The sequence below is a fragment of the Peromyscus californicus genome, unplaced genomic scaffold (assembly GCF_007827085.1).
Source record: "Peromyscus californicus insignis strain IS unplaced genomic scaffold, ASM782708v3 Scaffold_3__1_contigs__length_106647218, whole genome shotgun sequence".
Taxonomy (NCBI): domain Eukaryota; kingdom Metazoa; phylum Chordata; class Mammalia; order Rodentia; family Cricetidae; genus Peromyscus; species Peromyscus californicus.
In genome coordinates, this window is record NW_026294551.1 from 74,147,778 (window position 1) to 74,174,461 (window position 26,684).

At 43.9% G+C, this 26,684-nt stretch overlaps 2 protein-coding genes across 2 annotated transcripts; one reads left to right on the forward strand and one right to left on the reverse strand.

The window, feature by feature from the left end:
- Nucleotides 1-238: 238 nt before the first annotated feature.
- LOC128122987 (olfactory receptor 2V2) lies at nucleotides 239-1,186 on the forward strand. Its single transcript, XM_052758897.1, has one exon. The coding sequence runs from the start codon at nucleotides 239-241 to the stop codon at nucleotides 1,184-1,186; it is 948 nt and encodes a 315-aa protein (XP_052614857.1).
- A 12,052-nt stretch (nucleotides 1,187-13,238) lies between these two features.
- Nucleotides 13,239-21,229, reverse strand: LOC128122169 (T-cell-specific guanine nucleotide triphosphate-binding protein 2-like). Its single transcript, XM_052757497.1, has 2 exons — nucleotides 20,989-21,229; nucleotides 13,239-15,697 (listed from the first exon to the last, which is right to left on the reverse strand). Exon 2 carries the CDS (start codon nucleotides 15,676-15,678, stop codon nucleotides 14,434-14,436), a length of 1,245 nt encoding a protein of 414 aa, XP_052613457.1. The 5' UTR covers nucleotides 15,679-15,697; nucleotides 20,989-21,229; the 3' UTR covers nucleotides 13,239-14,433.
- Between the last annotated feature and the right edge of the window lie 5,455 nt (nucleotides 21,230-26,684).

Sequence of the window (26,684 nt, forward strand, 5' to 3'; positions counted from 1 at the left end):
ACAAAGAGGGAGGGAGGGAGGGAGGGAGGGAGGGAGGGAGGGAGGGAGGGAGGGAAGGCGTGTGTGTGTGTGTGTGTGTGTGTGTGTGTGTGTGTGTGTGTGTGTGTGTGGGTGTGGGTGTGTGGGTGTGTACACATGCATGTGTAGGATAGAGAAAAAAATCAGAGGTGGGGAGGGAGAGAGGTATCAATTAATGTCTTTGTCCATGTTTTCAGATGATCTGGGACAACAATTGAGCATGATGATATGGTTGAACCACTCATCCACAGATGACTTTATCCTCTTGGGCATCTTCTCCCACAGCCCAACTGATCTTCTTCTTTTCTCTATAGTCATGCTAGTCTTCACAGTGGCGCTCTGTGGGAATGTGCTCCTCATCCTCCTCATCTACACTGACCCCAGACTTCACACTCCAATGTACTTCTTCCTCAGTCAGCTCTCCCTCATGGACCTCATGTTGGTGTGCACCAATGTACCAAAGATGGCAGTCAACTTCCTGTCTGGTCGAAAGTCCATCTCCTTTGTGGGTTGTAGCATACAAATTGGCCTCTTTGTCTGCCTGGTGGGGTCTGAGGGGCTCTTGCTGGGACTCATGGCTTATGATCGCTACGTGGCCATTAGCCACCCACTTCACTATCCTGTCCTCATGAATCAGAAGGTGTGTCTCCAGATTGTTGGGAGCTCTTGGGCCTTTGGAATAGTAGATGGCCTGGTGCAAATGGTGGTGGTGATGACCTTCCCTTATTGTAGCCTGAGGGAGGTGGACCACTTCTTCTGTGAGATGCTTTCCTTGTTGAAGCTGGCCTGTGTGGACACATCCCTGTTTGAGAAGGTAGTATTTGTTTGCTGTGTCTTCATGCTGCTCTTCCCTTTCTCCATCATCGTAGCCTCCTATGCTCGCATCCTAGGAACTGTGCTCCGTATGCACTCTGCTCAGTCCCGAAAAAAGGCTCTGGCCACCTGTTCCTCCCACCTGACAGCTGTCTCCTTCTTCTATGGGGCAGCCATGTTCATCTACCTAAGGCCAAGGCAATACCGGACCCCAAGCCAGGACAAGGTGGTGTCCATCTTCTATACGGTCCTCACTCCTATGCTCAACCCCCTCATTTATAGCTTGAGGAATCGGGATGTGATTGGAGCACTCCAGAAAGGGCTGGACCGCTGCAGGATTGGCAGCCAGCACTGAACTCTGGAGCTGGACTCTGTCACATCATAGCTGTGTGGGGACCAGTAAATAATGCCCTCTCTGTGAGACTCAGTTTAATCATTAACAGAGAGGTGCTGGCAAGGACTTTATAATCCCTAAACTGGTACTAACTGTATCTCTTGTGATAAATGGGTTTTCCCCCTTCCTTCTTTTGCAGAATTGTTTCTGAATATATTATAGAGGATGGAAGTCTATTAACACAAGCACTGCAGTACCAGAGCGTTGAGATTGTATCATTTATCATTTAAAGTTAGAATGTTTTCCTTACCAGAAGACATAACGCTTCTCCCTAATGTTCATCTTCCATTCAGAGTTTCTTAGGTTCCAGGCACTGGGACACATGTGATCATTTTTTTCTAATTTACATAATGTGCCATGCACCTTATTTGTTTACAAAACTATCACTAGTCTGTTATTTATATAATATAGTCTCCCATGAGTGGCATAAACGAAAAATCTTCTAGATAGCAGAAAACAAGTCTCTGGAGTTCTTTTTAGAGACGCCTCGTCTTTATACTGCGAAACCTTAGGAAGACTGCTTCAAGGTATAAAAACAGAGCATTTTGCTACTCAGGAACAACAGGGTAAAGATGGATTTGTTTTCATATTCTGTATGTGGGACATAGCAGGTATACATGGGAGTGATGGATGCGTACAACTGTATAGCAAAAAACATGCCACCATCTATCATTTTGGTTTTTATTTGTTCTTGTTATTTTTCCTTTGCTTGAGGGTGAATCTTAGTATGATGCTCAAGGTGACCTCAACCATCTGGGCACTGCAGGTCTCCTGCCCTATCCTTTTGACTGTTTAGACTGACCTGTTTCCCCTCCAATAACACAGAGCAGAATTCAAACTTTTATTCGATGTCATTTGCATTTCAACTATCAACAGGACTCACATCCATCTTGCCCAGCTGGGCAGCAGTTGTCTGTCCACCATTTGCAATAAAACCATCTTTTCCGGGAAATCCAACTCTCTTACGGAAAGCAGAGAGCAGAGTCGGGCATCCGAATTGAGTTCTGGAAGTTTTGCTAAGTCCCAGAAATGTGCTTGCTCAGTCTCAGGCTTTGGTTATAGAGAACGATGGCATTAATAAGTAAGATTTTAAAGGAGGGAGATGGGTAAGATGTAGCTCATTGGTAGAATGTCTGCTTAGGATGTGTAGAGGTGCTAAATTCAGTCCTAGCAATGAAGAGGGGGACAGAGATAGAGAGACAGACAGAGAGACCGAGACGGAGCTGCCAAGAAAACATGATATTAGACAGCCCACTGAACTAACGTCTCAAAATAAACAGTGTGTAGTGAGCGTGGTTATTTCACTGAACTTTGTAGGGGGCTTCCTTTCCTGAGAGTTCTAATTGCCAAGGGAAGTCTCTAAGGATTTGTGGAAATAGAAGCTACTTTCCTTAGCCAGATAACTGTCAGAATTTCCATTGTGTAAGTGTGCACAACTTCCACCAGAATTTCCACTGTGTAAGTGTGCACAACTTCTGCCATCGGCCTCTTACTGACACCTCCCAGGTGGTGTCCAATCCAGCAAACTAATTTTAATATTTATAGTACTAAATGTCCTTCTGGCTTCTCTCCTTTTTCTTACCCCAACCATCTGCCTTGTCCAAAGTTTAATCAGATTCTCTTCTTCCAGGAAGTGTCCCTGATTAAACCCACGCACACTTACATTTCTCTAGTAGTTTGAATATATCAAACCATACATGCTGTGTCCCAACCAGAACCATTCATCTGTAAGCGCTGAGCCTGCAGAATTAACTCACCCCTCTTCCCAGAAGGCATGAATTCACTCTAACAAGTATTAGCTGCCTACGGTGGTACAGATTTGGAGTCCCACATACTTTGGAGGCTGAGGCAAGACAGTTGCTTGATTCTAGGAATTATCAAGACTCTATCAATAAATAAAAACTTTAAATTTTGAAAAATAAACTGGGTATGGTGACAAATGTCTATCCTCCCTTGGCTCATGAAGTGGAGGTAGGATAGGACATTCAAAAATTTAGTATCATCCTCAGTCACAAAACAAGTTCATGGCCAACCTACGATGCATGAACTAAAAGTAAAAAATTTTAAAAAAGTCAGTTGATAAAGTACCTGCCTGCTGTACATGTGAAGGCCTGGAGAGAGTGGTGCATGCCTGTAATCCCAGCCCTTGAGAGGTGGAGGCAGGAGAATTGGAAGATCAGCACAGCCTGGGATATTTGTCTGTTGAAAAATAAATAAACAAATACTTTAAAAACAGTGTTATAGAGTATTTTTCTAACCTTTATCTGAGTTATTATAGTGATTTTGGGTGTTCCTGTTTTATCTGCTCCTTTGGGCTGCATACTGTGTCCTCTGCATTGCCTGGACAAAGGCCAGTTTGTGTTATGGTGTTTGCACTAACGAGTACTAAACCCAGGACCTGGACATGCTACACTAAGATCTACCATGAGTCTTAAACCCAGGACCTGGATATGCTATGCAAAGATCCACCATGAGCTAATATACTTAATTCCAGACCAGGTTTTCAATTGACAGATATCTACTCATCAGTTACTGGCCCCCAGACATTAAGGGAGTTTGGGCTCACGAGAAACTTCTACTTTTTTTCAGGCATACAATTCAATTAACTGGACAATGCTTCTTATAAAATAAAAGCTATGGAAATAAAACAGACTCAGAAAGATGAACATCATGTTTTCTTCTGACTGCAAAATGCAAATTTTAAAAAACTGGGTTGGGGTGATTTGGAAAGAGGATGGAGACTAACAGGAAGAGGGAACAGGGGAGAGATGCACCCCTGCTCTCATGAAACGTCCAGCTTAGCCTTAGTAGATCACAACACACACACACACACACACACACACACACACACAGAGTTTTTCCACTACAGCTTCTAGGCAACAGATTCACCTAATCATACAGGAGATTCTGAGTGCACTTTATTTATTATAGAAAAATAATTATTATCTTTTTATGTGTTTGGGTATTTTGCCTGAATATAGGTCTGTGTCTAAGAAGGGTGTCAGATCCCCTGGGCTGTTGTGAGCTGCCATGTGGATGCTGGTAACTGAACCCAGGTCTTCCAGAAGAGCAGTCAGCGCCCTTAACTGCTGAGCCATCTCCCCAAGCCCTAAATATGTTAAGTGTGTGCAAAAATGGAACAAGTATGCCAACTTGTTCCTGATTCTTCAATTTTCCTATGCTCTGATGTGTATTCTTTTTCTCTGTGTTATTTCTTTGTAACTTTCTAAGTTTGCAATCAGGCACATTGAGACCAGTTATGAAATTATTATACCATTTATTTTATTTTTATAAGCACTGTAAAAGTGGATTTTGTTTTGACATTTTCACATAGGCAGAAAACTGTGTGTATTTGTTGTGCTCTACTAAAACTAAGCCGGAAATTCCATGAGAGCAGATGCTGACTCTGTCACATTCACATTTGTCCCATGGCCCTGCCCTCCCATAAGCCTGGAGGGACCTCTGCTCTTGGGAAGCCAAGGTCAAGGGGTCAGACATTACTCTTCTCATCCAGGACTGGCCAGTGAGAAGATGAACTTACATGTGCGACACATAATGTCAAAAAAATTTAAAACTTTGACCATAAAGTTTATTGTCAAGTCTGGGACACTTTTATTGTGAAAACAAAAGACCGTGACTAGAGGGCAATGTCAGGCATGGGGAATGTAGGCTCTGGTACTGTGCACTATAAACTACGAAGCACAGCTCCTGACCCAAAAGAAATATCTCACAGGGGTTAGGATAAGTCCCAGGTCCCATGTTCCATCAGACATTTGTGGATAGGAAGCAATATATTCCTTCCCTCTGGGTTATAAATACCCTGGGCCAGGATGGTGTTCAAAATGGTACTTTGGGCCGGGCGGTGGTGGCGCAGGCCGGGCGGTGGTGGCGCACGCCTTTAATCCCAGCACTCGGGAGGCAGAGCCAGGTGGATCTCTGTGAGTTCGAGGCCAGCCTGGTCTCCAAAGCGAGTTCCAGGAAAGGCGCAAAGCTACACAGAGAAACCCTGTCTCGAAAAACCAAAAAAAAAAAAAAAACAAAAACAAAAAAAAAAACAAAAAAAAAACCAAAATGGTACTTTGTTTGAATAGTTTGATTTTTTTTTTTTTTTTTTTTGGTTTTTCGAGACAGGGTTTCTCTGTGCAGCTTTGCGCCTTTCCTGGATCTCGCACTGCAGACCAGGCTGGCCTCGAACTCACAGAGATCCGCCTGTCTCTGCCTCCCGAGTGCTGGGATTAAAGGCGTGCGCCACCACCGCCCGGCGAATAGTTTGATTTTTATTGGTAGCTCAAGCTGTCCAGGAACTTGCCACGTAGGTCAGGCTTGCTTGAAATTTATGGTCCTCCTACCCCAGTCCCCCATGTGTACCTAGTACCTATATTTGATCCCTTTATAATGTATCAATAGTTCTCTGCATATCACTCACAACTCAAAGATGTAAGGCAGCTCCATGAGGGCAGGCAAAGGTGTGTTCTCAAAGGGGAAAGTCACAGTTGGAGACGCTCTTAAATGCTTTCCTGAGAATGTGCTGAAATGGGGGGGGGGGGCACGGTCAGATATAATGTGAAGAAACTTTCCTTCATACTCCTGTATTCTCGGTCTAGTTGGTCCCTGAGGACTTCCTGACCAGTTTCCTTACTCTATCCCCATTGGCCCTGGCTCTTCCTTTGGGTCTCTTTCGTCATTAGTTTGGGAGTTCCAGTTCCAGGGCTGGCATTTACGACTTTCTTGAGAGCCACGGCTTCACCCTCCTGACTTACTCTCTGTGGTAAGCATTGGCATGGACAGTGAGAGTTCTGTAGCTCAGGTGAGTGAGCAGTACGTTAGAGCAGGTGGCAGGACTCAGTGGGTAGACGTGCAGAAGCCAGTCTGACCCATTTCCACACTGTCGTCTTCTCGACAGTGTCTCCTTTCTCTCCCACTGCCCTTTGCATAACTGATGTGTTACAAGGTATAGTATGGCATTTTAATACCTGTGTTTAATGTGCAATGATAAAATTGGGACATTTTGCATATACATCACCTTGGGAAAATTCCTAGTTTCTTTGGCGTTCCCATCATTGTGAGAGGAGGCTTTTGTCTCTTTAAGCCCCACAGTCTGAAACAGAGAGTTTCCAGGGTGACACGAGCATCCCTAGATGAGAGGTTGGTGGACGGAGATTGGATCAGATGGGGCAGCTATTTCCTGTCCCCTCTCACCTAGTAAGAGCAAGCACAGGAAAAGGACAATGAGATTATTTTAATGCTAGAACTCCCTCTAGAGGGTGTCTTGCTGAGTCCTTCTGCAGGACACCCAAGAAAAGATGAATGACAGCCGTTTTCCCGTCATGCCATCCCAACTTCACAGCTCCTGTACCAGCTGTTGGTCCGTTTCCAGTTCCTGTTTCTGCATCAGCACACCCTTCCTCCTATTGTCTGTCTGTCTCTCTCTAGTGTGCTGGTTACTTTCTTCTACTGTTGTTGGGGGTAGTAGGGAAGTGAGTAATTTTCCATTCTTTCTTGAAGCCCTCCACTTTGACCTCATTCTTCGCTTGTCTTTCCTTACTGTCTTACTAACATTTCCCCACCTTCCTTCTCTCTGCTTGTGAGGCCATCAGTGAGTTCCCGAGTTGAAGAGTTGTGTGCGTTAGGAAGGCACGGCACAAACTGAGAGAGGTGAAGTGGAGCTCCAGAAAAAAGTGCTGATGTGGGACAGAGAACAGTGGGAGATGAAGTGGCTTCTCCCATAGTCTCATTCAAGGGAAGAGAAACGAAGCCACCACCTACACACCCAACAGATGAGTTGAGACACATGAGCCAAGACACAATTTTCACAAGACTGTTTTGTATAATATCAATATTACTCATCCAAAGAGTATTTGCTGAGAACATAATATAGTCATTGTTTTTAAGGGCCCGGGATGACTACAGTATGCAAAAGAGGCACCAGGAAACGTAAGTCAGCAAAACTCACACACATAAAACACACTGTGCACTGCTATTGCTTGCGGTGGGCCACACAAGGTGGCAAAGAGACTCAGAGTGAAAGAGGAATTCAATTCTAAATAGGATGTGAGGGGAGGGTTCAGTGGGTGACAGGGGAGATAAGTTAGCAAGGCAGGGCAAGTCTGGGAGAAGCCCTCTGTGGGGATGTAGCACTGGACAGTCAAGGCCTTGAACCTGGTGTCGGCTTGCAGTGTTGGGATAACATGAGGTGGACATTGAGACTGGACATGAGGGAATTATGGGGGAACAGAAGGGAGGAGGTCTGGGTGGCGGGGGTGGTGGGGTGGGGTGGGGGTAGGGGCCTGCTGATGAAAGCCTTTCCTGCTGAAGCTTTTATGTTTACAAAGATGGATTGACTGTCAGTAGTCTGGGGTATGGGACAGGTTATGTAATGATGGAAAAGTCACAGAAACAAGCGATTCCCGAGGTGCTGCATATGCATAACGTAATGAAATACCTTTTATTTAGAAGCTAAGACCAGTTAGGGAGCATTGCCATCATGCAGAGTAGCAATACAAGTGCTAACATCAGGGAGGAAATGGCAGACATAAAGGAGTCAGGAATGGGTGTGTTTTAGAAGGGTCAGATGATGCAATGAATGAATGAATGAGAGAAGGCTAGCCCTTGAGAGTAACCCCAGTGGGGTAGCCTGCAACCAGACAGACCTGTCATTAACTGTGGTGGGAAGTAGAGTGGTGTTGCCCCATGGATGAGGAAGACTTGTGCATGGCACTTTACCTAGGACAAGGCCGCTGGTGTTTCAAGGGAGAGAGTGTAGAATTGTGTAAGAATTCAGTGGCTCCCATTAGCCTTACCTGCTAAGAAAGCAAATAGCCACATGAGGGCAGCAGAGAGCCAAGAGTCCAGCCAGGACAGAGCATAAGGGATCCGGCTTTGAGCTTGTTTTCCTTTTGAGTTTCTTAGTTTTAAGTTGTGTATTTTTGTATTTGGGTTTGGTTGGTTTGGGTTTAGGTTTTCTTTGTGTGTGGGGAGGGGCAGTGTCTGATGTAGCCCGGTTGTCACTATGTCACCAGGATGACCCTGAACACCTGATCTTCCTGTTTGTACGATTCAAGTCTTGGATTTGCAGGCATGCACCACCATGCCCAGGTTAACTTTTGTTTTAAGAGGTGATGTTAGACATTGTTCTGCTTAGGTTTTCTTCACTGTTATTGCTGAAATATGAGCTTTTGTTATCAATAAAACAGCCAGAAACATTTTCATAGAGATTTGAACATAGCCTTTGTGGGGAGGCCACAGAGGCTTCCTAGTGAGAAATTACTCAGGGTCAGAGAATCTGGGCTTGCTTTACCCAGCAGGGCTGCATAAGGGGATGATGTGACCACAGCCATGGCTACCAGATGTTTTGAAGAATCTACACTTCGCTGTATGGTATGCTTTGATCTTGCAGGGGGAAGATCTTCTGCCTCTCCCCTTGGCATTATTATAAAAATCCCTTGTGCATAAAAGAAGCTGCTGTCAGTTATTGACTCAGGCTTTCCCGAAGCTATCCTGTGTTTCTGTCTTTCTTCTCATCATCTAGGTCTCTCTTTCTATCGTTTCTTAATTCCTCTCTCCTCCACCTAAGAACTCTTCAAAAGATGGGAGCCTGTCCAGGATAAACTGAAGAAGAGGGAACTGGAGTGGGGAAGCTGTCAAAGGTATACCTGAGGATGTCCTCATGACAGACTAATAGTTGCCACCAATAGTTGCCTGGGAGTCCTGAGACAGTGAGCACCCATTGCGGCAGCAATCAGATGCCCATAGAACTGGAGACTCATACATAAGGTGACCTGGGCAGGTCAATTCTTGGGCTCTCCTTCATGCCCAGAAGCCTCTGCATCCTGTTCATTTGGTTACTTCAGTGTGTGGAGCTGAGTAGTCACCTGAGAATTATACACATAAAATGAACAGCATCTTTGCAATCAGTAACTGTCACTAAAGGCAGCTAATCAGTAATTGCAATCAGTCACTGTCATTCACAAAGACAGCAATGTGGGGAGACAATGGTCGGCTAAGGCTGGCTGTGAACAGTGACTGTGGTCTCGAGAGTCCATGAATATGGAAGGTTTAGAGACTTTGGCTAAGCCCCCATCTGGTACAGAGGGCAAATCAAGGTCAACTAGGAATTGCCGAGGAGACAGTATCCAACCCTTCATGTTGACATTGGAAGACCCAGCAAAGGGTTCATGCTCCAGTGATGGCGACAGCACCACTGCCTTGGGCTCTGCAGGGCCTCAGAGGTCTCCCTGCAGTGAATGCTGATAAGTGCAGGAGGAGACCTGGTTCTCGGTCCAATGCCAAGGATCTCCGTCTGATCCTGGGAGTAGTGAATGAGTTCCTCAAGACTCGTTCAATGATGAAGCTCCCACAAGTAGACTTAGAGGCTCAGGACATGCCTTGGCAATAGCTTTCCTGAGAGATGCTCCCTCACTTTCATGGGCAAACCAAGAGGCCAAATACACAAACATTTGAGTGTACCACACATACCCACAAAGCACTTCTAATATAAGAAAACAAAAATTAACAGGGTACCATGTAATCTTTCAATGCATGTATATGTTGTGTCTAAATCTGCTTAAACATACCTAGTTTCTCAGATATTTATCATTTCCTTATAGAAACATTATTCCAGCTCTTTTTTTTCTAGCTAGTGAACATATAGTGTAGAACTGATATCCATATACTGGACTTTCCTGTGAGAAGATTAAAAAGCATTAATTCAGAGTGTTTACTTGGTACAGACTCTTCAGATTTCTATTAAGTCTTCATCTTTCATCATGTATATTTCTAGGAGTTTTATTATTTCATCTATGTTGGCTTATTTGTTAAGCAAAGACTTCCACAGATCTTTAGAATTCATTCATTTCTGCAGATCCAGCAATGCCAGCCCCATCCATCTCCGATTTTGGTCATGTATGTCTTTCTTTGGATTAGTCTAGCTAGACTTTAGCTAATGATTTGTAAATTATATTAATTTTCCCCCCTAGAACCAACTTTGGCTAGTTTTTGCCAATATTTTCTGTCTGTTCAGATCTTTATTTCCCCACTTTCTCTGAGTTTGCTTTTCTGTTTTGAGTTTCTTAATGGGGTTGGAATAGGTTGTTGGTTTGAGGTCTTATAAAACATCATGGCTGGGCTGGAGAGGTGGCTCAGAGGTTAAGAGCACCGGCTGCTCTTCCAGAGGTCCTGAGTTCAGTTCCTAGCAACCACATGGTGGCTCACAACCATCTGTAATGAGATCTGGTTCCCTTTTCTGGCATGCAGGCATTATGTGCAGGGAGAACACTGTATACATAATAAATAAATAAATCTTTTTAAAAAATCATGACTCTTTATCAAGTCCACCCTGTCTGGTATTGTTAATACAGATATTTGAAGCTGTACATTTCTATCAGGCCGACTTCAGCTGGGTCCCATGCATTTTGCTGTTATGTAATTCATCTTCATTCGGTTCCTAGCTTCCTTTTTGACCTGTAGAAACAAACATCAAAAGTGAAAGCAAACACGGGCTATTTACTCAGAGCTTGCTATAACAAGGAAGTTGGCCAGCCTGTGTTTAACATTTGGCAGAGAGTAGGTAGGTGGGGGAGTGGGAATGGTTTCTAATGGAAAAGTGAGAGGCCTCTGGGTGTTGGCCTTGGAGGGGCTGGTGGAAGATAAGTTGAAATGGGTTTCGTGTGCTTCATTTCAGGAACACTTTTGACATTCTCTCGTGGATCTGGTGAGTTGGAAGCAAAGGCATTAAAAACAAGGAAGGTTAATTTTAATCAATGCTTTAGGCTAGCGTACAAAGTAAGGGCTGAATTGCAGCCCCTCCATACACGTCATTACACTTTGTGCACATTCATTTTCCTCCCCCCTTGCCATCCCCCATGACCCCTTCCCCACATCCAGTTCCCTCTCTTTCCCCAGCTAGTTTGCAGTTCTGCTTTTGTTTTGGGTGTATTCCACTACCATCTCTGGTTCCCGCTATCCATAAGATCTCTTCCCCTTTCACGATCCCCTTTCTGGTTTCATGACCTACACATTTTCAAGTATAAACACACACACACACACACACACACACACACACACACACACACACACACACACACACTCGTATACACACAAACATATCATTTTAAATCTGGGCTCCACGTATGAGAGAGCCAGCAAGACTAATAGCAATTTTTTCTCATATGCACATCACATTTGAAGCTAGCCTTCCCAGAATGCCTCAGGAAGGGACTTGTGATGACTCCTCACCAGCTCTTTCTCTTGCATGTGAGTCAGATAGGACACATGGACCACACACCTCCTCACTTCACTCCAGCAAGCTTTCTCCTCTGGCTTTTTTGGATTGTGTCCACTCTCAGCTAGGTAACCTAACTCTTATCTTTACATTTGTTAGGTTGCAGCAGGCACAGGGTCACTGTCATCTAATTGGTCTTTTTAATTTTTGTATTTATCGCTCTCGTTGTTGTTGTTTGTGAACGTGTTTTGTGGTTATGCCATAGCATGTGTATGAATGTCAGAGAACAATCCTGTGGAGTTGATTCTCTCTTTCCTCCTTTACATGGGTTCAGGAGTTCGATTTCAGGTCTCCAGCAAGTCTGTGTGGCAAAAGCCCTTTTCTTACTGAGTAATCTCACTAGTCCTTTCTAACTGAAGTTTCAAAACCCCTTCTGATGCCCAGTCAGAGACCCTGAGGTGAAAACTGGGGGTACCACACCCGAACCCTTAGATGACACCTCCTAAGGGCTTCTTCTAAGTGTTTCATTATAAACACTCCAAACCCAACCCTTTCACACCTTCCAGAAGGAGAGCACTTGACAGCCATGTGCTTCTCCACCACTTTGTTTGGAGTTGCTCCAGGACGGTTGCCTTGAAGTAGAGACACTGTGGCCATATCTCAGGCCAAGGAAAAAGAAAGGATGGGTCCTAGTCAAGGTTCTGTGACACTTACCACCAAAACTTCAGCCTCAAGATGGGATTTGTTAATGAGCTTGCAATATGAGCCTCAAACCATGAAGGAAGGACAGTGGCACTTGAGAAGACACTTCATCCCAAAGGCAAAAGAAAGACTTAAAAAAAAAAAAACAATGAATTACCAGCTTTTAAGAAAATGAAACAATAAGTGCATAAGTCCAGTATAATCTCTCCACAATGAGACCTGAAAGTTGAGGTGTCTGTGGAGTGTCCAGACTCTGATCCTGCTGTATCCACTCACCCATTTGGTTAACTCAACCCATCCTAGATCTTCCGGGATCCCTCCCCACCACCTCAATTATCAGACTATCTACACAGCACCTCCTTCTGGTATGTATGTCTAGGAAGATTCCGACTCTGTGAATGCAGTTGAACCTCAGATTCCTCTCCTTGCTTCAGCTCCTTCCACTCCCCTCCATGTCAGGTAGGAGTGATGCTGCCCTCCAGGTCATACAGGGGTCACCCACACAATCCTTCCTCCCAGCCTCTCGGCTGCCATTGCTACTACTTCATATTCCATGTTTACTCCCCCAGCAGACACTTTGTTTTTTATCACTATCTCCCGACCACTGTGACCTCATCTGGGATGAATGCAGAGAGCCGCCCAGGTGACGCCCTGGTCTCCCCACAAGCATGCTTCAGTAGACACCAGGGACCCTCTTCTGGGGACACTATGCCAGCCTGTTCCTCTACCCAGCCTGCCTTCTGCCTCCCTTGAGGAAGAAACAAAGTCCTAGCAAGGCCTTCTTTGAAATGGCTCCAAGACCCTCTCCACACCCTTTCCATCCCCTTAGTCTCTATCAGATTTCTGCTGTTCCTGCAATCAGCCATACCTATTCTTACATTAGTGTGCAGGGCTCCTAGCTACAGACACACCCAGTGTTCGCCACCCCAATCTCTTATGTGTTATGATCTTTCCTGGATCTTCTCCAGAAGAAGACGACACTCCAACCCAACCCTGCACACAGTGGGGGCTTCCTCCTGGACCCCAGATTAAACACAAACACTTGTTTTCACAGAGAGATCCTTTATTGAACTGGGAAGAAAAGTTAAAGTGGCAGCCTTCTTACTCATGCAGAAAAACAGCAGCAAATGACTTTTCAAGTGTAATTTTTAAGAAAAAAAGCTGTGTTAGAATGTGCTAGGATGTGGTGGTAAAGAAGGTAGGGGATGAGGGAGAAGGGGACGGGAACAAGGGAAAGGGGACAAGGAATTTGTCTCAGAGGGACAAAGGACCGCCTCTGGATAGAGAGGGGACAGATGCCACACATAAAACAAATGGCTGTTTATAAAGGTAAAATGGGAAACCTCATGTTAGGACGAGGTGTTTAATTTTAATTGGGCATGTTAATTAGGTGAGCCAAAGGGGGCTTTTGATTGCTGGACTTCAACATTTCGATAGCTGGACCTTGGCAGTGAGCCTCAGGAGGAGGAAGTGGTCAAATAAGAGAATAGACCTTAGTGGCTAGCTTTAGAATGTGATCTAACAGTTTTTAGCAAGGCAGAAAGAGTGGGAGAGAAGGGCAAGGCCTGCCAGAGCCACATGCTCGAGTGGGCTAGCGTCCCTTTGAGTGTGCTAATTGGGCTAATGTCCCTTCGAGTGGGCTAGTGTCCCTTCAGCTCCTACTTCACTACTTTATCTTGTCACCACCTCCTGATCATGTTGCATTTTCCCACTGCAAACATTTTATTAAACATTTAATAGTGTTCTCATATTTATAGAACATCCTTTATTTTGATGAGGAGGGTGTTGAGATGTTAACTGAGAAAGAATTGGGAAATGGTAATGTATAATTCTCATTTTGCTATTACAAACTGGTTTTTTGTTTTGCTTTGGTGTGTGTGTGTGTGTGTGTGTGTGTGTGTGTGTGTGTGTGTGTGCGCGTGTGTGTGTGTGTGCGCGTGTGTGTGTGTGTGTGTGTGTGTGTGTGTGTGTGTGTGTTTTCCAGCATAAGTGGATCAGCAACAGGTTCTCTCTTAGCACAGAGAATAGTTGAAAGCAGGGGGTGTGTTACTGCTGGAGATCAAGCATGATAAATCAATGAACGCAGAAAACAAGCTAGGGTCAAACAACAATTCCCACATGGGAGTGACCTCTAAAGGCAAGCAATGGACCTCCTCCATGGGACAGACATCTGTGCACCTTAGGGAAGAGCTGGCCTGGGAGTCTGGAGGAAGGAAACCCCCCTTCCCAACTTGAAACACACAAGCCCTTAAATTCATTTACTGTTTAGTTAGGCAATATTTACTGTTTATAACTTGTTCAAGAGATGCCTAGCATCATCAGCCACCGTGTCAAGGAATTTTAAGCGTAGAAAGTAGACTTTCACACCCTGGATGACAGAAGACTCAGGACCTCCTTTCACGGCATAAAAAGATTCAGCACACTTTGCGGCTTTGACTGCCATGCTGTCATCCTTTACAAGGGACCAGAAATCCAAGCACTTGAGGCAGCCCCTGATGTCTTCCACGGACTTGCTGAGCTTGTCAGCAATCTCTTCAATCGATGTGTCGTCCAAGCCAAAGTAGTTTCGGTACTCCTTCAAGCACTGTTCTTGCTGAGGCAAATCGAAGCCACTCAAGAAGGTCGCAAAGGGGATGAACGACACAGCTGCTGACCTCAAGGCCTCCAGCCAGATCTTCTCCTTGAGAAAACGTCTCTTCATCTCGACGGAAGCATCAGAGATAGTGGGCAACAGCAGTGCAAACATATGGCGCTTGTGCCCAGGGAGTTCCTGCAGCAGAGTTTGCTCCAGCTTTGGGAAATCAAAGTCAGCCAGATCAAAGTTGGAGATCAAGAAGATGCGGGGTTCAGACACTCCAACGCCGATAAGGTTAGCCAGACAGTAGTCTCGGATCTGCTGAAGGACCTTCTCCTTTTTGAAGGTTTTGGGTTTGGTTTTCTCTTCGTTATATAAGTCACTGTCCACCTTGGTTCGAACAAAGTAGAATTTCTTCCCCACATCCTTGATTTTCTGGGCCAGGATAGCATCATTAAGGCTGAACCGAGAGGAAGATATGATGAAGAAGAAGTCATAGTTAGCAAATCCCACTTTTTCTAGATAAGTGTCTGGGAGGAAATTGGGAGTCCCAGTCCCAGGCAGGTCCCAGAACATCACTTTGGGATATTTTGGGTGTTGATAGGGGGTTTTATTCATAGTGGTCTCCACAATCCCTACACCAGCTGACCCTTCTGCTTCATGGCTCAGCCCTCGCAGGGCATTTATGAAACTGGACTTGCCAGCCCCAGATTCCCCAATGACAGCGATCTCCAGGGAAGCGTTTTCTGCGGCAGTTAGTGCTTCCTGAATCTGGCTCACCATGTCCGTCAGCTTTCCCTCCTGGAGGGCTTTTTGAATATAACTGAGAGTTTCTGGAGAGAGCATGCCTCCTGCCTTACTGATTAATGTAGAGTAGTGAGGTAAGAATTCCACAGCCAATTGCTGGCAATTCTTTCCTGACGGATCCTTCAGGAAGGCTGAGATGAACTGATCCATGGTCGTCACTGTAGAAGATCTGTGAGAAAGGAGAAAGACCAGACAGGTAAGGAGAGTGAAGTGGTAAAACAGAAACTCACCCCTCAGGACACAGTGGCCCCTGGAGGCCACTCCTATCCTCACGGACTGATTCATGGCTCTGTACCTCATTTATATTCCTGGTGAGTTTAGGTGTCACCCCGGAAGAAGACACAGCTATTTTCTGTCTTGTCAGTTTCTGCATCTCCAGTTCAGAAGAGGGTAGCCCTCCTTGCAGTGTCAGAATCATGACCCCAAAGATGTCCCCACATCATAGCCCCAGAGTCTGTGAATATATAATTTACACAGCAAAAGTGAGTTGGCTGTCGTGACTGACGATTTTCAGATGGGGTCAATACTTCGCATCATCCAGATGGACTCAACTGCACATTTAATTTTGAACTAATTTTGGATTTCTGGCTTCCAATACTTGAAGGGAATAAATTTCTCTTATTTCAATTGCCCCATTAAAAACTGCCCATATTTGTGAGTGGGAACTGGTGATATTTCCACACAAGTATGCAATGGCCAGTGATCAAATTGCATTAATTAGCAAACCTCAAATACACTAACACATTAGTGTCCTTAAGACAGGAACGAAGGGTTCATCTAATGGAGAACAAGTGTCTCCTGCCTCACACAGATCCTTCAGAAACAATGATCAAGAGAAGAAAGACATGCTCTTAACTTTCAGACAAAACAAAATAAAATGAACATATTAATTTTATTGTGGCCTATAATCCTGACTAGTCAGGAAACTGAGGCAGGAGGGTGGCAAGTTCAAGACCTGCCTGGGCTCCAAAGTGAGTTCATGAGCAGCTTGAGCAAATCAGGAAGACTACTGCAAAATTTAAAAAGTACAAATCAAGCCACCCTTAGGCTGCAGGCAGGGGCCTCCCTGACATAAGCAAATTGTCCCTTTGCCCAGGACAAAGGAAGGTCTTGACTCCAGGCCAGGCCCTTCTCCTGCCTCTCTGGGACTGCTTCTTGGTGAGAAGTGGCCTCACCATGGCCACCGCCACTGCAGCAAATCTAAATAAGGTGAGAGAGCCCAGATTTTGAACACTGGCTTACACACACGAACTCTGCATACAACTTTAGGAACAAGGAGTGGACCCAGAAGCTGGGGAAGCAGGAGAAGCTGGCCTTCCAAAGACATCCCGCTGAGACAGGCCAAGCTCTGCAAGAGAAGTTGAAGGTCTCACTGCAGTATAGAATGTGCAGTGAAATTGCTTCGTGCAGTAGTGTGGGAGATGTTTCCTTCTCGGAGGAATTATAAAGCTGTAGCTGTGTAGGTCGGTGGAAAGTGGATGGCAGAGAGAACTAAGAGATGTGTCTCTAGTAGGTCTTATTACTGTGTTCTTACTGGCCCCTATGCCTTGCTATGTGTTACGTGTTCCTCATTCATAGCGACAGCCTGTCTGCCAGATACACGCCTCTGCCGTGCCTTAAGTTAGTGGAACCTCCTAGTTAGGACAGCAGATATGACTTGTTGACACTTCCATTGTGAAATTCCGTCCTGAAATGTTCCCACGTGACAGTTGTGGACTTTGCTGCATCGGACTGAAAGCTGGCAGGATGCCAGGAACTACTTGTAAATTTTATCCATTTCTCTTTGTGCTACACAATCTTATTTTTCAAGGCAAGAGCACACAGAAAACATTTCTTCCACTCTGAGCTTCAACAGAAAATACTTTCTTAAAAAAAAAAAATCTTGACTTAGTTAACTGCTGTAAACCAGATCATTAAATTAAGAAATAAAACTTCTAGAAACTTCTACTTTAAAGGTAATGTCAGAGTTGAGCTTAGTGTTACTAGTGGTTTGAACCATCCGAATCTAATGAGAATTTTAAGGAAGTTTTTCTTTCTAAGCTTTACACCCATAAAAGACCTACAGAATAAATGAGCAAAGTGAAATATCCAACATGTAACATTCCTTTTTATGTTCATTATATAAAAGTACACAGAATGCTTACCTAATAATTTTTATTGAAAATAAAGTTATTTCCATATACTATATCCTGATCAGAGTTTCCTCTCCCTCATCTCCTCCCAGATCTTCCCCACTTCCCTGCCCCTCCAGCTCCATTCCTTCTCTGATTCTCCTCTAAGAAAACAGGCAAATTAAAAAGACAAGGGTTTTTTAAAATGTACAAACTAACAAACAAACAAAAAGAAACTAAGAAAGAGAATGAGAAATGCATGCACACACACACACACACACACACACACACACACACACACACACCCCATAGAAACTTAAAATTGTAAAGCACAATATATAATCAAGAGACCAGAAAGGTTAAAAAAGAAAAAAGCCCAAATAAAGCAATATGTAATAAAACAAACAAGCAAACAGAACAAAAAACTCCCCAAATAAGCCGGGCGGTGGTGGCACATGCCTTTAATCCCAGCACTCTGGAGGCAGAGTCAGGCGGATCTCTGTGAGTTCGAGGCCAGCCTGGTCTACAGAGTGAGTTCCAGGAAAGGCGCAAAGCTACACAGAGAAACCCTGTCTCAGGGGAAAAAACACACAAACAAACAAACAAAAACCCCAATAAACCTTTAAGTTCATTCTGTGTTGGCCATCTACTGCAGGGCATGCAGCCTGCCCTTGAAAATAGTTTGTATACCCAGTGAGACCCCCTTGGAGAAATTAATTTTTCCTTTGCTTTGCTTGTTAATTGCAGAGAGCTTCTTGGTTGAGGATGGGAGCTCACGTCTACTTCCCCATCTCAGTGCTGGGAGCCCGACTGGCTTGGACCTGTGCAGCGTGTATGTGCTGCCGTAGACTCTGAGAGTTCATGTGTTCACAATCAGAGTTCACAGTCAGTCCTGTTGTGTCCTGAAGACACTGTTTTTTCTTTCTTTCTTTCTTTCTTTCTTTCTTTCTTTCTTTCTTTCTTTCTTTCTTTCTTTCTTCCTTCCTTCCTTCCTTCCTTCCTTCCTTCCTTCCTTCCTTTCTTTCTTTCTTTCTTTTTAACCTAATAACTCTTGAATGGTTATTTAATCACTAAATATGTATATTTTAAAAGATATGCCATATTTTCTGAAAAAGTAATAAATTCCAGTTCAGTAAACAAAAACTAATGAAGTGTGCATTGGGAATTTAAGTATGCCTTTCTAAAATAACAGTGTAGTTATTTCTACCTGTAAGCCATAACTCACCAAAGTGATTTTTCAAAAATAAATTCTGGAAACTCCAGAATGGTAGTGGTTGAGCTCTGCCTCTATAACGGAATCCCAGTGGGTTTTGCTTTGCAATGTAGTTTTAATCTGTTTTATTGATTCTTAAATTTTGTTTTAGCTGATACCATTTAAATGATGATAGAGGGATCTGGGGAGCTGGATCAGCCATTAGGAGCACCTGCTGCTCCTCCAGAGCACCCACACTCCGTAATTCTGGTTCCAAGGCTCCAGTGCCCTTTTCTGACAGCACCAGGCACACCCATGGTGCACACACATGTGCACACGCAAAACATTTAAACACATAAAATAAAAATAAACAAATCTTTAAATGATGATAGAAGCATTCACTTTCTGTGTAGCATTTTGTTATCTTGAGGTTTTAATAAGACAGAATATTTAAATAGTCACCTTCTCTGCTGTTTTTAAACAAACATCAGCTTTGGCTAAGTAACATAAGTGCACTAGGTACTTGGGAGGCACCTGAAACAAGAACTGTGAGTTCAAGGCTAGCGGTGGCTACATTGGTAACATAGTAAAATCTTGCCTTAAAAAAATTGGCTTTGGCCATTTTCATGGTTTTAAGACCACATGTTGTCTCTACCAAGAAAAGAGTCACTCTCAGCAGACCATGTTGGGAGACAACAATATGTGATCAGCATTTGATTGATGATAAACAGTGTGGACACTGCACATAATTTATAAAACCAAAGTGGATGCCCTTCTCTAACTACAAAATGTACATCGGCTTCCAGGTCATTAGCGTTGATAGTTTTATAGGTTTGTAGATTGTTTAGGTATGAAACAATATAGGAAAATGTATTAAGAAAGGATCTTGTTCGCAGAAAATTTTAATATAAAAATTCTTAAATGTAAACCTACTTTAATGCATATTTAAGTAATATTTTAAAAAAACCAAACAATGACACAATCAATTGCCTTACCAAGCGCATGCTGTCAGTGACCACAATAAAATAATTTTATTGATAGTGAAAAGTAAAAACAGGGCCAGGAAGATGGGTCAGTGGGTAAAACCACTCGTGGAGCAAGTCTGACAACCTGTGACCCCTGGAACCCCGTGAGAGGCCAGCTATGATGATTCACAGCGGTAGCCACTGCGCTCCTACTTTGAGCTGACAGCCAAGGAAGAATGAGGTATGGAGGCCACGGGTCAGCTCCCTAGAGTGCACAGCCCAGCCACGGAAGCAAGAGAGACCCAGTTCCCATAAGGGAGAAGGCAAGTCTGACGCCCCAGGATTGTCCTCTGACCTCTACACATAGCACTTGTGTGACACCACACACACAAACACATGCACTCAAATGCACACACACACACAAACACACACACACAAATGCACACACCACACACAAACACATGCACACACACACACACACACACACACACACACACACGTACATTTTTTTAAAAATTAAAGATGTAAACAATAAAAGGGCTGGGACTGGTTTAGTGGTAGAGCTCTTGCCCAACGTGTGTGAAGACCAAGATTCAATCCCAGAGCAAAGAAGAAAGAGGACACAGAGGGGAAGGAAAGGGAGGAGGAAAGCCAGGAGGAGGAGGAGCAAGGAGAAGGAGCAGGAATGGGAAGAAAAATTAGTTTATTTCTGATTACTAATGATATAAGGTGAGTGTTAGACTGAGCAGAGATCTTTGAGCATCTTTAAAAACAGACACATTTACTCTCGGGTGTATTCTGTGAATGTATGAAAATGGAAAAGGATGCCTTCTTATAGAGAAGGACAGACATTATCAGACCTCAGCAAACAGGTTTTACTCATGTACCAATGTTAAAACATTACTTAGATTTTTGCTAATTATGAAAAACTCACAGAGTTGTGCCAATAGCTCCCTGGCAGTGAAGTACGAGACTCTGAACAGGAAGCTGTTTTACAGTGAGTACTGCATGGTTTCCCATAAACATTCTGCTCGGGCCCAAACTTTTTCACAACTCTCCCAGCACCACCAAACGGCAGCTCCAGACCCACAACTCCCTTCTGTGAAAAGATGGTGACATGACTCGCTACTTAGTCAAGCCAGCTCTGCCCTCTGCCCACAAAGCTGTGAAGGCAAAGGCTTTTCTCACTCACCAGCCCCAAAGAGCTTCTGCTGTAAATAACCAAAGCCGATGTTTCCACCAAAAGAGTGGAAAATGCTGAGTCTGTTGCTCACTGCAGCCCCCACACAGCCACCAACAGCTGCAAGGATCTGCCCTCCCTCAGGAAAACAGCAAGGAGATCAGTGGCTGGAGAGAGCCTCCGTGGGGTCTGGAGCGATGAGCCCAGGTGTCCAGAGAGAAGGACACGCTGATACTGTATATGGAAAGGCAGGAGCTGAGGGATGGGTAACAGATACATTTGCAGAAAGCAAAAGTGAAACTTAACTTCTCTATGTGCTTGCTTTCTGGGCAGTATAACCATTTCCAGGAAAACGAAAATGAACACTATGATTTCAAGATGACCAAAGAAGGAAAGGAAGGCTGGAAGGTTTGGGGGCCAGGAAGGCAGTTTCCTTGAAGCTTGTGAGGGGGTCACTTAGCAGCCAAGACGCCTGAGGAATGAGCTCTCTGAAGCCAAAGGACTCCTGGGGACAAAGACAAAAGCTGGGGGGAGTTCCCCAAAACACCAGTGAATGAAGGAAACACATTGCCCTGCCTCGTTGTCTTTCTTCTCTGCGTTGTCTTTCTTCTCTGGAGCACTGTGGCGGTCTACCCTCATTTCAGCTCCAGGGCACACGTGAGTCTGGTGTCTTACTGGGTCCAGAGCCACGAAGACAACTCAAGATCAGGGATCAGACCACACATGACGAAAGACTGAGATGTTCCTGAGGGGCCATAGCGATTACTACCTGAGGTGAAATTTGGGGGAGTCTGGATTATGCCTCCGACCCTTCCTCGGTAAGTAGGAAGGCAATGAGAAGTACAGGTGATGGTAGAGCTTAAAGGAAATGCAAGGGACCAGCTGCTAGGCTGTGGAGAAACCTGTGTGGGCTTCCTGGATATTTGGAGGCATGTGGACCTAGAAATTGCTGATGGAGTAGGGTAGAAAGCACAAGATGTTCCTCAGGCCTTACCAACCTTTCCCCGACGCTGTGAACATCTCCTTTCACAGCTACAGCCACAAGCCTCTTGTCACCCGACTTCATTCTCCAGGTCTCAGATCTCCAACAGCTCCAGGCCGATGTGTGCTAAACTGCCTGGACCCTACCAACCAAGCAGACAAGATGTGCCCACTGGCGTAATAGTGGCCAGACTGCTTACGGGAGTAACCAGCAGCTCCTGACTGGATTTGAAGCCTGTTCCACAGAAGGAATTTACCCTGGTACTGAAAACGTGGTAAAACGAACAAACAAGCAAACAAAACCTGCTGTTGGTTATTTTCTTACTCTTTGTCTCTTTGGGGGCCCGCCACCCAGATCCCAAATAAATCACACACAGAGACTTTTTTTTTTTTTTTTTTTTTTTGGTTTTTTGAGACAGGGTTTCTCTGTGCAGCTTTGCGCCTTTCCTGGATCTGGCTCCGTAGACCAGGCTGGCCTCGAACTCACAGAGATCCACCTGCCTCTGCCTCCCGAGTGCTGGGGTTAAAGGCATGCACCACCACCGCCCAGCTCAGAGGCTTATTCTTAATTATGAATGCCTGGCCTTAGCTTGGCCTGTTTCTTGCCAGCTTTTCTTAACTTTAAATGAACCCATCTGTCTTTTGCGTCTGGGTTTCTACCTTTCTCTATTTTTGTATACCTTTCTTTCTTACTCCGTTGCTGGTTGTATAACTGGGTGGCTGACCCCTGATGTCCTCTTCCTTCTCTCACTCTTAGAGATCTCTCCTCTCCCAGATTTCTCTTTCTATTTCTCTTCTAATTCTTTCTGCCTGGCAGCCCTGCCTAGCCTTTCTCCTGCCTTGCTATTGGCCGTTCAGCTCTTTATTAGACTATCAGGTATTCTACACAGGTACAGTAGTAGCACAGCTTCACAAAGTTAAACAAATGCAACATAAACAAAAGTAACACATCTTAAAAAAAATATTCTCCAATACTTCCCCCTTTTTTTCTAAACAAAAATAAAAGGTTTTAACCTTAGCATAGTAAGACTGTATACAATAAGAACAATTATCAAGTAAAGATTACATTCACAATTTACTGAATTCCAATTCATTTGTGTCTGGTACATGTAAAGATAATACTCCATAATCTATCCTATCTTAGTAAATTTAAAATTTTATACCTAACTTACTTTCTATCATATATAAGGAAAATTGCAACTATAACTATCTAGTCTTGAACTCCATCAAAGACCCCAGAAGGATATAATATTATTTAAGTAAACAAAAAGTGCATTGCAAACAACTTCCAAAAACTCTAGAAATGACAGAGACATCTGATTACCTGGACAGTCACCAAAAGCTCCTCTACAACATTGGGACATCCATCTTCAGCCTACAGGCCCATAGTATCTGGCAGACTTTTCAATGAAGCAGGGAATTTGAAAGACTTTCTGGCCTAAATTGGCAGAGCTTGTCAGTCACTTTCCTCTATGTCCTGTGGAATGTCTGGCAGTTTCTTGTGTGAATCAGGAACCCTGAAGGACCATCCCACCTTGTTTTGGCAAAGTTCAGTGGTCACTGTCCTGTGAGCCCTGCATGTCCAATTTATACAACATACTGTCAATCGGTCTAGGCAAGAGCAGCTTCTTGCCTGATGGCTAACCTTGCCACATTGAAAACAAACTCCATGAGGAGTTTCTTTGATGCCCATCATCTCTGAAGTAAATTGATACTGCCAGGAGCAGAGTTGTCTCATTGTCATGAAAAGCTCTAAGTTAATAAAACATTTTAAATGTCATATTCTGTAGGTCTTTGAAAGGTTTGAAGATCATCTATCTATCCAAATTATATCTCTATATGATCTGGAAAGCATACCTAAAATCTACAATTTTGATTGTTATAAATGGCTAACCACTAACCTATGTTTCCTGATTATCCTATATAGTTTATAATAATAGCTTTCAAAAGCTAGAACTTCACCCTACATTTCAAAATGAACTGCATAGGCACAATACCTCAAACAAGAGTAGAAACATATATACAGTGTAACAAAAATAACTTTAAATTTGTATCAATATTCTATATTCCTCTAAATGATAACAAACATCCATAATCTACCAAATAACCAACAGTCACACATACCCCCCAACTCTTGGGAATGTGGGTATAATTTTCTCTAAACTGCTTCTTGCTGACTATGGACAAAAGCATCTTAAGGGATCCCTAAGAAAATTTTGAGATAATGACCAAGTCCTGGGAAGACCAGCAGTAACTTTGTTGATAGATATCACCTGTCAAGATTCAAGAGGTCTCCCCTCATCAAACCTGATCCATATCATTCCTAAAGGAATCCATAGCCTCTCATCTCCTGTGGGAACAAAACTCCAAAGCATTTTTTACTTCCATTTGAAAAATACATTTTTTACTTCTTTTTTAAAGTTAAGATAGCCCTAAAGCATCTAGGTTGGTTTAATTTTGCAGTCCTGTTCACAATCCCAGGTGTCCTAGCAACTGTCTTTTGCTTCTCAACAATCAGAAAATTCAAAATCAACACAATAACATACAGGATCCAGACTCTGTGTGTATTTCCCATCTCTATGTGGCTTTTTCCTTTGATACTATTTTTATTCTCTCTTTCAAGACTTTATTATTTAACTATTCATTTTTTCTATGACTATACCTTTTTTCTTTTCTTAAGCCTATGCCTATTGTTAAGCACATTGTAATCTGTTTAGAGGTTTTCCTGTCTGGACCACTTTTATTGTGTACCTTTTAGCATTCTTTGTCTGGATGAGCAAAAAACCCTGCTAAGCAGAGCAGTTTGGGACCTCTGCCTGTGGCTCTGGTAGCAGACTCCACCTGTTTCTCAGGTCGTGAAAGCCAAGCCTAAGTCTCGTGGCCTGGTTGGAGGTGCATTTGCTCAGGAGCTACATTCAACCCTCCCAGCTATGGAATGCTGGTGCCCTGCACCATGGCAGGCACTTTTTGGCTAGTGCGCTCATTGTCTGGCAGTAACTGTCCAGCAGAAACTCTTAAAAGAGCCATTTTTTTTTTTAAAGCTTTCTCAGGCACTATGGAAATTCGAGTGCCATGTTGGTACACCAAAATGTTGTTAGTTGTTTTTGCTTTTTTTTTGGGGGGGGGGGTGCGGGGAACACCACACAGCTCCCAAACAAATCACACACAGAGGCTTATTCTTAATTATGAATGCCTGGCCTTAGCTTAGTTTGTTTCTTGCCAGCTTTTCTTAACTTTAAATGAACCCATCTGTCTTTTGCGTCTGGGTTTCTACCTTTCTCTATTTTTGTATACCTTTCTTTCTTACTCCGTTGCTGGTTGTATAACTGGGTGGCTGACCCCTGATGTCCTCCTCCCTCTCTTGCTCCTATCGATCTCTCCTCTCCCAGATTTCTCTTTCTATTAATTCTTTCTGCCTGACAGCCCCGCCTATCCTTCTCTATTGGCCGTTCAGCTCTTTATTAGACCACCAGGTGTTTTAGACAGGCACATTAACACAGCTTCACAGAGTTAAACAAATGCAACATAAACAAAAGTAACACACCTTAAAATAATATTCCCCTGTAGCCAGACGTTTCCCTGGTCCTGCCTGGCCCAGTGGTTGGGATGAATCTCTCCCACCCACGGTCTGGAAGCCACTTATAAAATAATCACTCAGAGGCTTATATTAATTACAAACTGTATGGCCTATGGCTTTAGGTTCTTGCTAGCTAGCTCTTTCATCTTAAATTAACCCATTTCTATAAATCTATATGTGGCCACGTGGCCGTGGCGTTACGGGTCTGCTGGCATCTTGTTGCTCCTTGGGCAGCAGGCTTGCCTCTCTCCTGACTCCACCCTTCTTCTCTGTATCTCTGCTTGGATTTTCCACCTGGCTGTAAACTTTCTTGTCATAGGCCAAAACAGCTTTATTTATTATCCAGTGGGAGCCCCACATATTCACAGCATACAGAAAGACATCCCACAACATTTCCCAACAAAAATAAAAAAAAAACAAAAATAAAAACAAAAACCAAGGTTAGAGAGGTCATTGGCCCAAGGGGAGGACCTATTGATGTTGTTTTACTAAATAACCATCTTGCCAAACTGCCTTCTAAACATTCATATTCGTATTTATAAATGTGTGCTGCTCTCAACCTTAGGCAGAGAATCTTCATATTCTAGTGGGTGGTAGTTACTGCAGAGATTCATAACTCTTCAAAGTGCTGAGAAAAAAATGGCTAGGGAGATCTGCTGTAGATGAAACATCTGTATTTATCCTCTCTTGATCCTCAAAGCTTGGGGGAACATCACAGAAGAGGTGAAAGAAAAACTGCAAGAGCTGGAGGCTAAGAAGGAGTAGTGTGAAATGTCCTCTGGACATGGCATGACTGTTACACTTTTAGCTCCGTCGTAGCTGTGGTTACTCTAATAAGACCTGCACAAGATCAAGCCAGTTAAAAAAGTCAGCATATTGGCTCCTATCACTGATGAAAATAACTGCAGAAACCTTGAATTAAAAAAATGAATACAGAAGGCCAGGACTGGTGGGGAGAAATCCATGGTGACCCTGATGCAATTCTGCTCAGGCAGGTTCTAGATACTCACAGGCCAGCCAGGGCCCTCAAGGCCCAGGCTGGTGAGAAGACATCCATGGCCTGCCTAGCCCTTGTGGTGCCAAACAGATGGGTCCCATTGATGAGCAAATATGTGGTAGAGAAATAGGAGAGAAAGAGAAGTAGAATGGT